Source organism: Chanodichthys erythropterus, chromosome 9 (genome assembly GCF_024489055.1).
Source record: "Chanodichthys erythropterus isolate Z2021 chromosome 9, ASM2448905v1, whole genome shotgun sequence".
Classification (NCBI taxonomy): Eukaryota; Metazoa; Chordata; class Actinopteri; order Cypriniformes; family Xenocyprididae; genus Chanodichthys; species Chanodichthys erythropterus.
This window is the reverse complement of record NC_090229.1, coordinates 17,024,086-17,039,326: the sequence shown is the minus strand read 5'-3', so window position 1 is coordinate 17,039,326 and position 15,241 is coordinate 17,024,086. Positions and strand designations below refer to the sequence as shown.

Sequence of the window (15,241 nt, the reverse complement as noted above, 5' to 3'; positions counted from 1 at the left end):
AATATTTGTAAAATAATAGCTAAATTCAACGATGACAAATAGTGTAAAGCTATATGCCAATTAACATAGCAATTATATTTAAATTAAAGAAACTATAATCACACAAACATATTTGTGTATACATTGTATCATCTTAGAAGTTTTATATCATCTATAGCACACAAAAGATATGCTTCACCTCGCATCTATGCCGTGACCCGGATTCGAACCGGGGTTGCTGCGGCCACAACGCAGAGTACTAACCACTATACGATCACGGCGAGCTACTCGGCAGCTGTGCTGCGACGGCAGATTCAGACAATACAATGAATCTCTCTATGTATATGTTGTTGTTTACATTTATATTTTGTACTAATCTTTCTCGGACAGCTACTTGGCAGCTCGTCGATTATCTAGAATTCAGATCATATACTTTTACACTATCGGGCAAAAGTTTGGAATCATTAAGATTTGTATATTTTATTTTAAGTCTAAGAATGCTCACCAAGACTGCATTTAAGTTAACGTTATACGTTGGTACATTTTTTCAGGATTCCGTGATAAATATATAGTTCAAAAGAACAGCATTTGTTTGATATAGCAACCATTTGTAAGTCTACTGCCATTTTTGGTCTTTCTTTCTTTCTTTCTTTCTTTCTTTCTTTCTTTCTTTCTCTTTCTTTCTTTCTTTCTTTCTTTCTTTCAAAAAAAAAAACTTTCCACAAACTTTTGAATGTTAGTGTCAAGGTTTCCACAAAATATTAAGCAGCAAACCTTTTCAGCTGAAGACAATATGGCTGCTGAAAATTCAGCTTTGCCTTCACAATAATGTAGGCCAGGGGAATTACATAAAGAATTTACTGAAGACAAAGTTCTCCATGTTTCCATGGGCCGTAGAAAAAAAATGAGTAATAGGATCCAGCTTTGAACTAATTTAGCATACAGAAACACTAATACTTATAGGCCCGGTTTCACAAACGGGGCTTAGATTAAGCCTGGATTAGGCCTTAGTTCAATTAGGGCATTTAAGAAGCTTTTATAAACATGTCTTAGGGAAGAAAAAAAAAACATTACTGGCATGCACCTTGAAATAAAACATTGGCACTGATAAATTCAAGAAGGACTCTTCTCATCTGGGACACTGTTGAATTCTCCTGGAGTCTGTTCCTTTGGCATGGTCACATGCATCTCATAATAATAATAATAAACAACCCCTGCAGGCACAATTTGATAAAACACATAGGCAATATCTTTTCCCTTCAGGGCTGAGTTTTGTTATGACTTCACTGGAACAGAACATGAAAACTACATCCACACAGAGCACTGATGCAAACTTCTACACGATTCATTTTACAGTTACACATACTACACGTAGTTACTGTAGTAATAACCATAAATTACGCATAATTACATTAAACTAACCCAAACCCTACATTAAAGGTGCTAAAGAAGATGTTTTGTTTTATAAATTTTTGCAATATTACTTGAAACTGTCTTTACTAACTGATAAAAGACTATTTATTAGGTGCACTGAAAGGAATAATATTAATATACAACATCTGTGCACGAGGTAGGGCCTTAAAAACATCAGCCAATCGTTTACACGATCATCACGTAAAAGATTGGCCCTCTGGCTTGTCAATCACTGCCGTGACGTTCCTTGGAGAGACGATCGCGGCTGCGCGCTCCAGTAACTTTCCACTCTCTACAGGCGCCGCATGCAATGTTTTTGTCAGGACACAGGAGTAACAACTGCAGATTATGAGTTACCTGCGGTGAGTCCGACATAATGAATCCACTAACACGACACAGCGAATGCCGGTGGTAAACACTCGTGTTCCAATACTCGTGTTCCAATACTCGTGCACGAATTTTGGGAAGCATTACTTTGAAATGAGCTGTGAAGGAGGGGGGTTGTTCTTATGCATGCGCTCATTTAAAAAACTCAGTAACAGTCTTTGGATTCTCAGTCGACGAAAAAATCCTCTCTATCACCTTTAAGTACATGTAATTAATTATTACACAATACTTAAATGCATAATTATACTGTAAGACCTTGAAATAAAGTGTAGCCTTAATATATAGTGACCAATGGTGCTATAAATCCTATAAAGAATTACACGTGCTAAGTATGTATACGTGTTTGTGGATGCATCATTGACCGGTTGTCTTTACATATCTCATACAGCTATCGCAAGAATAAACAGTCAATTATTTCTACAAAATAACTCTTGGTTAATTTGGTTGTATAAGCAAATTAAGTACAAAACAAGTACATATTTATTCTCTGGAAGCCAGGCTAAATGAGTAAACACTGTTACTGCATTCCTGACATGGGTCAGACACTCAGTCACCTCTCAGATATCAAATACAGACCTGTAACAGAAATACCAGAATAGATACACGGATTTAAAAAAAAAAAAAAAAAAAAATAGATATATATATATAATATATTTTTTTTTTTTTTTTTTTTTCAATTCATTATATAATACAAGAGGGATTGTAAAAGCACCACTTCAAGAATACATAACATTTTGAAATAACAATAATAAGTAAAAGCATTTCACAGTATTGCCGTTTTTATTTTCTTTTTGATAAAATAAGCACTGCCTTGGTTGGCATTATGAGACAAAGTGATTTGTAATTTTTGGGTTACATGTTTCATCCCTGAAAGATATAAGAATGAGTACCATCAAGACATTAATACAAAGCCTTTTATTTGATTTTATAAATCGTAGAGCAAGTACATACAAAAAGATGACATCTTTCTTGTTCCTGGAAAACTGAATTTAGCAGCATAGCTATTCACAGATTTAACTGTAAGCAAATAACACTCCGATTGTACAGAAGCTTAGTCCAAAGCTACAAACCAGCAAAGGCCTGCAAGGTCAAAAATAACAACAGCATTTGGTTTGGCCCTCCAGGAGCTTCCTTGTGTGTAAATACAGCTGTCAATTATAAAAAAAAATAATAATTTCTCTAGCGATAAAAAGCTGTGGAGGCCGTTATTATTTCTGCATGTTTAAACTTTGAGTCTAAGCTACATTATTACTGTAGTGTGGGGAAGGTAAGTAACATTACAACACCAAATCTATGAAGCTATTTGACCTAATCATAAATGTAATCAGACCTACTGTAATTGTAACTCATATTGTGCATTTTTGGCCAGCGGCTCAATACTTTGGCCTGCCAGAGTAAAAAATATCTGGGTACCACAAGTATAGTATATTTCATCCTTCCTGTTATCATGATTCATGTTAATACAAACATCACTCTATTGCAACTACAAAACTCATGACACACAGGATTAATCTACAAAACCAAAAAAAAAAGAGAAAGAGAACTGTAAACCACGTAACATTTAACTATGTTTAGTAATACGTAATGCAACGGCATCAAATGTAAAAAAGTTAGAGGTAAGAACATAAGAAATTAGTCAACAAGCCTTTGTCTTTTGTTGTCCAAGGCTTGAGAACATTGAGATGCATTGTAACCCAACATCCAGCAGATGGCCCTGTTGCATGTGTCGTTTGCGCAAAAAGTGCCACGTCTCCAATGCCATAGAGACCCACACACCCCTCATTCCACTCAGTTCATATTTGTACATTAAACCTTTGGTGGCTTTAACGAATATGGGCCATCTCCTCCAAAAAGGGCGTCTTCATGCAGCCAGTGCAGAGCTGGTCCATCCAGAGGGGGGCTTCATGCTGCAGGGGCGTTCGGCGTGGGTAAAAAGTGTAAGAGAGGTCGTAGTTCAACAGGCAGCTGATAGAGGCCATGTAGAGGTCTGAGAAACGGCACAGGCGGCGGGAAAAGTAGGTGGGGTTGTGGCAGGTACGGAATATGCTGCCAAAGTGAGGGTTGAAGAGGTTCTTGGTCACTGCCCTGTATAAGAAAAAAAAATGGTAGACAAGTTAGGTTATAGTTAATAAGTCTTATTGTCTGCTAAATGCATAAATGTATTTTTGACTTGCTTCACTTACCGTAGCTCCTCTCTCTCTTTCAGCCACTCTTGCAGAACTTTCTTTGACTCAGGATCCCGATACATCTAATAAAAAAAAAAGAAAAAAAAAAAAGAGTAAATAAATAAATAAGTAATATACACTGCCGTTCAAAAGTTTGTTCATCAATAAGATTGTAAGAAATTAATTTTATACATCCATGCTGAATTAAAATATTAAAAATGACAGTGAAGATATTTGTAATGTTACTAAAAAGTTCTACTTCAAATAAACACGGTTCTTTTGAACTTTCTATTCATCAAAGAATTCTGAAAAATATATCACAGTTATGTATTAATATAAAATATTAAGCATTACTGTTTTCAACATTAATAATAAATGTGTCTCGAGCACCAAATCAGCTAATCGGAATGATTTCTGAAGGATTCAGCTTTGCCATCACAGGAATAAATCACATGTAAAATATATTCAAATAAAAAAATTATTTTAAACTAATATTTTGCAATATATTTTTTCCTGTATTTTTTTTTTATCACATAAATGCAGCATTGGTGAGCATAAAATACTTAATTACCATCTAATTACCCTGTGTAAAGATTTCATTAAAAGTCATTTGTGCCCAGGACGTAATAAAATAATATCTAGGCTCAAACAACTTTAATATTTTATTTTATTATATTATATTATTATATATATATATATATATCTCAACTTTACAGATAAAAAAACATTCCAAACTTAAAAGAAATTTAACATTCCTTTTCATCCACAAATCAAAACATTTTATAGCATTTTCAGTGGCTTTAAGTTTGAGTAGCATAATTTAAAACAATTATCACCCAAACCTTGACCGAATATAAGGTTGAACGCATTGTGGATTACGTAAACAGAGAAACCGATCACACCAAGCTTTTCGTACATAGAGGATCTAACTTTGGCTACAAACATTCAGAACAATCAATCCAGATCAATATAAAGCGAATGGACCTCTGCCAAACCTTTCAGGTCAGTCCTATGCAACCAATATGAGGAATGCGAGCACATGTAATGCAGGCGTGTTTTTTTTGGTTGCTCTCATTAAAACTTGCTTGCATACAGAATAATTTTTTTTAAAGTTCAATTTGTATGACTGTATAAGTATGAATACATTTAATCACAATTAATATTATAATAACCTGCATGCGCTCCAGCAGACCGGTGAGTGCCTGCAGCCACGTGAGACTTTGAGCATACTGCTCTGTGTTCACCACCTTCGTCTCCACCTCAAGTTCGGGCACGATGGCGCCCGTCCTCCACCCATGACGCAGCATCAGGTCCTAAAATGCCAGGACAGGATGTTTATTTTTCAGGAAATCCACTTCAAGAACCTTATTATAATGAGTATTACGGTTTGATCCTGGAAACTGATTATAAAAACTGCAGAGTGAGATTTACTGTCACTTTTGTTGGAAACACCAAGCAATCTGAAGCAGTAAAAACAAATGGAAGACACTTGTGCAAGAAATGCACACGTTTTCAAACAGAAGCATGATGCTGACTCACCGCCAAGTCACTGTAGAGATGATCTCCAAAATAAAAAACCTTGGATCCCCGCCATCCTGTTAGCTTCAGAAAGTCTACAAGGTTTCCCTGTAACAAAGCAAAACAAAGGCAGTTTTGTTAGCCAGCTGCTAACATTGTGATTGATGTAAAGGATTTGACTCGGCAAGAAACTACGACACACTCAAAGTTCTTTTCCCAATACTCATTCAAGGCTACGTGTCAACAGACATTTATTTGGATTTGTATGGCAGGAACAGTTTGCTCTAAGGTTCCTGCCAGGGAACTTTCCCATAAGCCTTTCCCAATTTAGGATGGTTTTCATTTGCTGCTTTATCTTGCCTGTGGGTGGATATATAAAGTCAGCCTCTTTTCTTGTCAGCCAAGTCTGTTTGTAGATGCATGACACAACTTAACTCTGTCAAATGGATTTTCCAATGAGACTGAAGTTGACCTTGTCACCTACTTTTCCACTTTGGATAAATCAATCTACAATTAAGAGAAACTCAATTCTTAGCTGGAAGAATTTAGGTTACTCTCACAGGGGCAGGAAAAACAAAATGTTTAGAGAAAAGTTATCCATGTACAATTTAAAATAACATGTTCTTGCAAGTTGAGGACTTATATGTAGGCCGAATGTCCCAGTAATTCTGAACCATTTTTCCAGATGTATTTGTAATCCCTGATTTAATCCAGACTCACTGATGAGTCAGCATAAATGTAGCAATTGAAAGCTTCTCAGAAAAGAGATCTGCCTGTATTGCTCATAATCGTCTTACCAGAATAAACAGACATGATGCAGGACAAAACAAATCTGCATTACCTGCTTATAGATCTGTCCCTTTTCCAAACTCTTGATCCTATCCCACTGCAAGTCTCCATTGCTGTCCAAACGTCTGAATGGTCTGGACAATTAAAAGAGAGAGAGATATTTTAAAAGCACAGTGGTGGGTTGTTCAGAACAAAACTAAAAACATGCTACAGAAAAATTATTGGGAGTCAATATTCTACCATTTCAAAAGTTTGAAGACAGTATTTTTTTTAAAAGAAATTAATACTTTTATTCAGAAGGATGCATTAAACTGATCAAAACTGACTAACAGCTTGTATAATAATGTTACAAAATATTTCTTAAATTCTTTTGAACTTTCTATTCATCACATAATCCTGAAAAAAACAATCATATTATGAATCACCTCTTCCAAAGGACACATTGGGCAACATTTTAAGGCAGAAGACTGTAAATGAGATATTTTCCATTCACAATAAAGCAGACTTACTTTACACAGTCATTAAAAAAATGAGGCTTGTCAGCTTGAACGATGACAACGTCAAAAAAGTCCCTCCAGTCCTTTCCAACCATGTACCTCATGCCTTTATCACTGGGAAAAATAAATAAAAAACACACAATTATTTCACAGTGCAAAAAATGCTAAATATAAATATGCTGATGTTAAAATTTATGACTGTGTGAAATAATGATTTTGGACAAAAAAAGAATTAGGGGTCAAAATGGTCATTTTTTTTTTTTTTTTTTTACAAATTGTAAGGAGCTTCGCATTGAGGTATTTTATAAAAGCATCCGATAAATATAATGCATCAAAAATTAAACTTACACAAAGCTGAAGGGGCTGTTGGTAATAAGGAAAAGTTTCTTTCCTTGACTGGCCAGCCGGTGCAGCACAGCGTATGTCTCGTCTCCTCTAAGAATGTATTTCTCTGGAGACCAAATAAGGAAGGAAAAGGGGTCACAACAGGCAGAAAGTTAGGAAGAAAAAAGGGTAGTTTAAAAGCCAGTTTATTCTATTCTGACTAAAACCAAATCAGTTATTTCTGCAGACTATGATTAATGTCACAGAATCTTATCGGATCCGTTTTTCCTGTTTGCCTAAAAAGTGTTTATACTGCAATGGAACATCTGTGATAAGGATTTGCAGGTTCCCGTTGGGATACAACAAGGATTAAAACTACAGATTAGATTGGGCTAGCCCAACAGAACTGCTCGCTTCATATCTCATTCTCCAGAGAGGTTCGATTATGCAACAGTCTGCTCTGAAAACAAAAGACTGCTCTCCAACTATATGTTACACACACCCACCCCACACTGGGTTTGAGAGGTTCAATTTCAAGTCTGGTTTTCATTAGCTCCAGTTTTCAATAACATGATCTCTTCTTTGCTAAAGAAATTTGAAGTCTTAGTTTAACTGAAACAAAATTAAAGGGATAGCTAGTTCTCCCAAAAATTAAAATTCTGTCATTAATTCCTTACCCTTATGTCATTCCAAACCTGTAAGACTTTCGTTCATCTTCAGAACACAAATGAAGATCTTTTTGATGAAATCTGAGATCTTTCTGCCCCTCCATTGACAGCTCCGCAACTACCACTTTGACTCTTCAAAAAGTTCATAAAGAGATGGTAAAATGAATCCATCGAATGAATTTTCTGAAGAGACTCCATTGCTTTTTTATGATGAACATATTTAATTTAGGCTTTTATTCACATATTAACATTGATCAGTGAACATAAATAGAATCTCAACTGTACATGACTGATGTGTGAGAACAAACCTCTTCCTCAAACGTGCTGCGTAACACACAAGAATGAACTTCATTGGTTCTCGCATGTCAAGCAAACATACTTGAGCTTCTGTTTACCACAACTGATGTGTGAGTTGATGAATGTTTATATTGGAATAAAAAGCCTAAATTCAATCTGTTCATCATATAAAAGTAATCGTGTCTCTTCAGAAAATTTTGACTAAACCACTCAATTCATATGGATTAATTTTACAATCTCTTTATAAACTTTTTGGAGCATCAAAGTTTCAGTAGCATAACTGTCTATGCAGGGACAGGAAACTCTCAGATTTCATCAAAAATATCTTCATTTGTGTTCCGAAGATAAACAAAAGTCTTCGGGTTTGGAACGATATGAGGGTGAATAATTAATGACAGAACTTTCATTTTTGAGTGAACTATTGCTTTAAGACATTTGTGCGCCACATGTTATATGTAAAAATTTTGTAAATGTACATAGAAAATTTTCTTAAAACTCACCAAGATCTTGCATTATCCATTTGTACATGTAACCCTTTATATGCACCATTCCAATTGCATCCTGCAAAGAGAGATTTTGTGTGTTTAACAAAAGGTGTGTCCCGATTTGCGTACTTATGCACTAATCTATGATGCTTTGAGTATAAATAGTGCATGTAGTGCATTCACACTGAAAATTCCAAAAAGAAAAAAAATACACTTTAAATACCTGGATGATGCACTAAATTAACGGAAAAAACGAAGTGTGGAATGTTGGACACTTCATGCACTCAACTGTCGCAGCTTTAATTACGTAGTGGAGGGGAAGGGGCTGTCAGACTCCGATGTTAAATGACAAAATAACCTTATACAATTCACGCGCTACACGGATGAGTACATAGTGCATAAGTGCATAGTGTATAGTGCGTCATTTGGGACGCAACTAAACGTTTTCATGAACAAGTGTTTGATGCAAAATACTTTCTATTCTCTTTCTTTCCTTTGTTGAAAAAAATTATTTTAAAACTGCTCTTTCACAAGCTTTACTTTGATCCGCTGCCAGGTTTCCGGTTCCCTCTTGACATCTTACATACCCACACCACACGCCTCTGTGAGTACAGTACAATCTGTTCTACCAGCGTGGACAGAAGTCAATTCAAAAAGCTGCGCGTGAAAGATAAACAAGTGATGCGTGCTGACGCTCTACTTCCTCACAAGCAATGCATTGATAAGGCAAAACCACTAATTGCAAAATAATTTATTTGATTCATGTTGACACTTTGGGGGTTTGAAAAAAAAAAAAAAAAAAAAAAAGAATAGGATTTTAGCCATTTACTGCTCAGCCAAGATTTTTTTTATTTTCTGCTAGTCAGCAAGAGCTCAAGTAAGAAGACGGGGAGAGTGGGGCTGAAAAGCAGAAGTGAAAGACGAGACTACATTCTGCAAGTAAATTGACCCAAAACAGCAGGAAAAAACAAAGCCGCTCTGTAACCCAATTCAGGACCACCGTGATCAAGGCTGAATGAAAACAGATCAGTCAGCGGCACTTAACCGGCAGAAGAAAGAATCCGCTCAGCTTGAGGACAGAGTTTACAAAACGACAGACAAGAAACAGCTTTCACAGTTTTAAATTACAAAAGCAGTTTGTAAACTATTCCCACAGTCTGTAAAAATGGACTAGCTTTATTGTGCAAATTCACTAACACGCTTTCGGTTGTCAGGAAGACAAAGTTGTTGGATCAGGATTCAAGGAGGGCATATTGACTTCACACTTACTGACACATCTTTGTAGAGATGCACAGGGTCGTACTCTATGTCATTTGAGATGAAGTAATCATTTGCAGCAGCCAAAAGAGTCATCTCAGGGATGGAGAAAACATCCATGAACTGTTTCATTTTGGGACCCTGGAACAAATAACAATAAAATGCATGAGTCATGAGATGTATTTTAAAACAGTGATGAAGTTCCTTTTCATCTTTATACTTAAATTATATACCTGCTCAAAAAGGAGCTGGAAACAGTGATATTCTACTGTGAGGAAATTGCAGGTCATATATTTTAATGACCATTTTAGTGCAAAACCTCACAGAGAAAAAAAAAGGGTTAACCAGTATTTAACAAAAATTTCCAGAGCCAGGAATCTGCAAGATTTTAAGAAAAATGCAGTGGTTCTCAACTGATTTTAAAACAAAGAGCTAGAACCTTATTGTAAAAAAAAAAGTAAATAATAATGTATTTAAAATCAAAGCTTGTACAATTCAGAATATTTTTAAAATAATAAATCTGTATTTTTTCAACAAAGTTGAACATTTTTTATTTGTCTTCCATACTGTCTGCGACCTTAATAAAACAACTGCTTTAATGAGTTATTCATACAAATTTGTGAACCACTTTAAAACAAGTTAGTTTAGTAATGTCTGACTTGTGAACAAGTTCTACTGCAATATTTAGTCAATGAAGCATTTTACAATGGAGAATAACTAGAAAAATGTAAATTCATCATTAATCATATATGACTTTTCCCAGTCTGAAAAACACCATTTCATAAATCCCTGATATACTTGTGTTTCCCATGTCAATGGAAACCCTGCAGAGAACGTGCCCGATAACTATCTGATAAAGAAAAGGGCTGTAATGTTTTTGTTGTAGGTCTATAGCGTACTGCCACTTACTCATGGTGGCTGGACACACAAAATCAGATCTGGGATCCTGACAGGGTGGCACCACTTTACCCTCACTGACCTCTTAGTAATGAGGCACAAAAATGTAAGCATGAAATATTGCTATGTAAACATCTGCCATCTCGAGTGTAAAACTGACCGATGAAATGAGAATGCATAAAGAAGTTAGTTGAACTATCACCTTGCCATAGAATCCACTGACTTGGTGGAGGGGAACATGATTTGAACCTCCATAAAGTTTCATGACCTCCTCATCAGGGACAGGCTTTAGACCCCTGCGTATAGAATAAATACAAATAATGAATTACATAATACACTTCTCCACACAAACTATACTGATCAAATGAGGGTCAGTTTACCTATAAACGGTGCCTAACTGGATGTAATGGAAGGCATCAATTTTCATGAGAAGTCCCTGAGGAATTGAGATAATAATAATAAAAGTTTATTTCATATAATAGTAAAGCTGCAATAAAACAACGCTGCAAAAACTCAAATCATGAATGTTTAACGCACCTTTTGGATGTCGTAGTGAAGGCCCCGAGTTGCAAAGTTGGGAATGTAGTCGTACTTACTGATTCCCTCGGGGTACTAGTGAAAGAGAGAGAAATAACAGGGTTCTCAAACATGCCAACCTTTAACCTCCCACCCCTTGACTCCACATGATTCCTCAGACAGATCACAGTCATTGGAATAATTAAACAAAACAGATCCACACAGGAATCTGAGGAGCGGAGCCAAAATCCCAGGATACATGTTGTGTTGAAGGCAGTTCACAAAGAACGTGTTTTTGCATTCAACTGCACTGCTTTGCCATTGTTTTTTATGCAAATGTTCATGGACGTGATGGACATGTTTTGACTTGCATTTTGCACCGTCTTGCGCATGATTCAACATTCTAAAAAGGTGGCGCTCACGTTAAAATAAGTTACACTTTAAAAAAAAAAAATGTTTCTTGACCTTGTTTATTCCATGACCCCGCATCTCACATTTTTAAACGCAAAGCATGTTCCATATTTCACACAAAACGCGTTTTAGCATTTATTTGCTTTTCCATTGTTTTCACTCCTATAGAGTGCCCCAGGGATGACGCGTTTTTGTAGGCAAAACCCAGAAGCGAGTTAGCATTTTAGGACTTCCGGTTCCAACGCCGTAAAGTCTATGGGTTTTTTGAAAGGGTTTTTGCTAAATCGCCTGAAATAAGGTCTGTGGTAAACAAAGCCTCTAAATACTTTCACGTTTTGATCTATGACATAAAACACACCAGTTATAACCCACTTGTGATTTTTTAAACTTTTACTGTGTCTTAAATTCGGCGGTTGCTAACAAATTGCTAAAAGGGACTACTTCCTTTGGCGGGGACTTTAGACGTCATCATGACAAACAGGACATTTGGACAGCATTTCTCATGAAAAAGTGGATAAGTATTCATACACAGCGCATATATAATCAGTGAGCATGTTTTTAAATAGAGTTGTTTTCTAAATAAAGTTTGAGGACGCTTGGTGGTGACGACGTTGATCCGCGACCATGGTGTGCTGTAGTCCGTTTATAACCTACTGTTAGCCTTTTATATCTGACGACTTTATTTAGGCTTCAAAATCTATAAACGTTGTGTTCACTTGTAAAGATTATCTTGATAGACAAAATGTGTAAGTGTCATAACCCTTTGTTAAACACAGAGCTTATTTTCTGCGATTTTCCAAAAGTCTATGGGAAAAATGAATAGGCTTTCAGTCGAGGGAACCCGTGCGCTGCTAACTTCCGGGTTGGCCTACAAAAACGCGTCATCCCTGGGGCACTCTATTAGTCAAGAATGGTAAAAACTGGCGGAATAGGCCCCGCCTTCTAAGTAAAATAACCAATCTCTGATTGAAAAAGTCATTGCATCACTGCAGCTGCCGGTTCCCATAGAAACCTGACATTTGCAATTAGGACTGCACATGCACATTGGCTAATCTAGCCTAAAAAGTAAGCTTTTTAAATGCTATTTGAGCGTAAGAAATAACATTTATGGGATAGTTGATGTCATATTGTGTTGTTGATTTGAAATGTTATTTAATTGTGAGTTCGCAAAGTAGTTTTTGAGATTTCAGGATGGTCTTTGGATGCCCGAAATAACTGCCCGGAGACAGCATATGGCCACCGAGTGAAAAGACTTTCCTTGAAAGAGACTTTGAAACGTACTACAGACTTTTGTGTTCACTGAAATTAAACGTTCAAACGGTTGTTTTTGAGCTAGACAGACGTGTTCGACAGTTTTGTGGCAATCAAAATTTTTTTTTTTTTTTACTTTCATAAAGTTCGAAAAGGTTGAAGCGAATTACAACGACATTTGCGGGCTTTCACTGCACATAAGAGACGCGCACACATGCAGTGCGCGGTCTCGACAGTCGATATTTTCCTTACAAATAGTCTACGAAGGCATCTTTTATGACGTTTGTAATGCAGTGGACTTATATATTTAAAATATCAAATTAATTTATAGAAGGCTGCTTTAAATTTCAAATGCTGATGCTTTGTTTGTGAAGAGTGCTCGCGCAAGCTGCTGTGGTTTAATGTACTTGCGTCTCAAAATGACGCAAAATTAATGTAATGGAACACAGCCAGTTTTGTCTTAAGGGATTAAATGGACGGGTCAAACCGCATTACTTCTTATATTTCAAAAGAGATCTGTGCGTCACTGTGCGTGCAGCTTATTAGATCTCCCGCTGTCTTAAGTTACATTCAAACGACAGTAAACAAGAAAACGTTCAGATAATTTTAAATACTGAAAGCCCTCTTTGTTTATTGCTTGTATACGTTTCATTGCTCCTCTTTATTATTTGCTACATGCTTGTATGTTTTGAAGTTATATTAGTTTAAAATTCTTAACATACAATTGTTTTAATTACATTTTTTCAATTTGTAATTATTTTAAAAAGTAGGCCTACTTGTGTAAGGATATGTAAATGCAAAGGATTTTAAGGTTTTTAAGTCGGTAGACTAATTAATTAATTAATAAGGGAAAAAAAGTAGATCAAGAATCGTTTTGGAGTCGGATCGTGATTCACAGAATCGGAATCGTATCGTGAGGTGACTAAAGATTCCCACCCCTAGAATGGATGCAAATGTTTTTTGTTTATCCGTTGTACCTCATAATAACTCTTGCCATTTATACTTATTTTGCCCAAAAACATGAAACATGCAAAACAACAGGTTTATATGTCCATGAAGTTGGGTGTCTTTCTCGGACCTTGTAGTGCTGAACGAGAAACTCTTGCGCCTTGTTGTAGATCATCTCGTCCAGCGCGCTGGAATAGAGAGCTAGCGTGTAGTCATAGTCAAAGCCGTAGATGTCCACCTCTTCCAGATTCACTTCATTGTTGGCATATATAGTGGAAGGGTTCAGAAGATTGCACACTCCAGGAGGAATCAAATCTGTAAAGAGGCACAGAGAGACTTGAAGTTTATTATCATACATTTAAATAAGTAAATGTTTTAAATATTGCTTAGTCTGTCCATAAACAAGGAGCATAAGGGAGAAACTCTAGTTAGTAGGCCTCTTACACCTGAAATAGTGGTGAATAGAAATCGTCGAATCATGCAGTAGACATGTGAATGGCAGTTGTTTACCAAATGTCCAGAGGCCAGCGCCTCTTTGGAACGGGAGAAAGTGGGCAAATACGTTTTGGCATGAGTGCAGATTACAGAACATGACATATGAGAACTCAAATTAAACCAACATACCGTGCACGAGCCGTTTCATCTCATTATATCTCGCCCACAAGTACGTTTTATTGTCGATCTGCGGGGCTGTGGACGAGAAAGCCCTGCCAGACTTGGTTAGAGATTCCTCGCCTCTATTTTTGCCCACGATTTGGTGTCTGTGCGATGTGACTGCGGCTCCAACGGGGTTATGATTAGCTGCCAAATGTTTCGTCGGTCCACAGCTCTGTCCATCTTTGCAGCATTTCTGCCCGTTCATTGTTGAACCAGCCGAGGCGAAGCTTCCACAAGCAAAAGCAGGAATATTCAACCCTGTGCACAGCGCAACTCTGCAACTAGAACTTTTTTGCCACATTGTATGGCTTAAATTGCCAATTTTTTTGCAAGCCATGTCTGAACTACACTAACGAAGTTGTTTACGTCTTTCATTCGCACTTGCCCCGCGTGTTGACCAAGATCGCTTCTGTAGGAACTGATACAGGTTTGCTGAGGGCGTCGCTGGTCGGACGCAAGCTGTTTTATTAACCAATCAAATGCCCAGACTCGTATTGATTGACAGTTCGTTGAACCAATAAGACGTGGATCCTGCTACATCCCTCATTTAGGGTTTAGTTCAGGAGGAAAACGTGTTTACATGCCAGTCCAACCAATACGTTTTCTTCAAGAAAATCTTGCAACATTTCATGCCTTACGATTGGTCAAACGACCTGGCAACTGCCTACATGTGCTACGTGACTGAATATGCTTAAGTTTTTTTGTTTCTAGAGCTGGAGACGCTGGTATGTACTATGTACGTACATGATGTGACCAAAGAAGACATTGGGTCTCCCTGAAAA

The 15,241-nt window shown here is 36.7% G+C and overlaps 1 protein-coding gene and 1 non-coding gene across 2 annotated transcripts; both read right to left on the bottom strand.

Moving 5' to 3' along the window:
- Positions 1 to 188: 188 nt before the first annotated feature.
- Positions 189 to 260, bottom strand: trnah-gug (transfer RNA histidin (anticodon GUG)). Its single transcript has one exon. It is a non-coding gene; the product is annotated as a tRNA-His (tRNA).
- A 2,311-nt stretch (positions 261 to 2,571) lies between these two features.
- Positions 2,572 to 14,927, bottom strand: nt5dc2 (5'-nucleotidase domain containing 2). The gene is made up of 14 exons (XM_067394815.1): positions 14,427 to 14,927; positions 13,933 to 14,117; positions 11,214 to 11,288; positions 11,057 to 11,112; positions 10,879 to 10,972; positions 9,792 to 9,920; positions 8,538 to 8,598; positions 7,097 to 7,199; positions 6,761 to 6,862; positions 6,304 to 6,385; positions 5,484 to 5,570; positions 5,117 to 5,257; positions 3,963 to 4,027; positions 2,572 to 3,864 (listed from the first exon to the last, which is right to left on the bottom strand). Exons 1-14 carry the CDS (start codon positions 14,794 to 14,796, stop codon positions 3,603 to 3,605), a joined length of 1,812 nt encoding a protein of 603 aa, XP_067250916.1. The 5' UTR covers positions 14,797 to 14,927; the 3' UTR covers positions 2,572 to 3,602.
- Between the last annotated feature and the right edge of the window lie 314 nt (positions 14,928 to 15,241).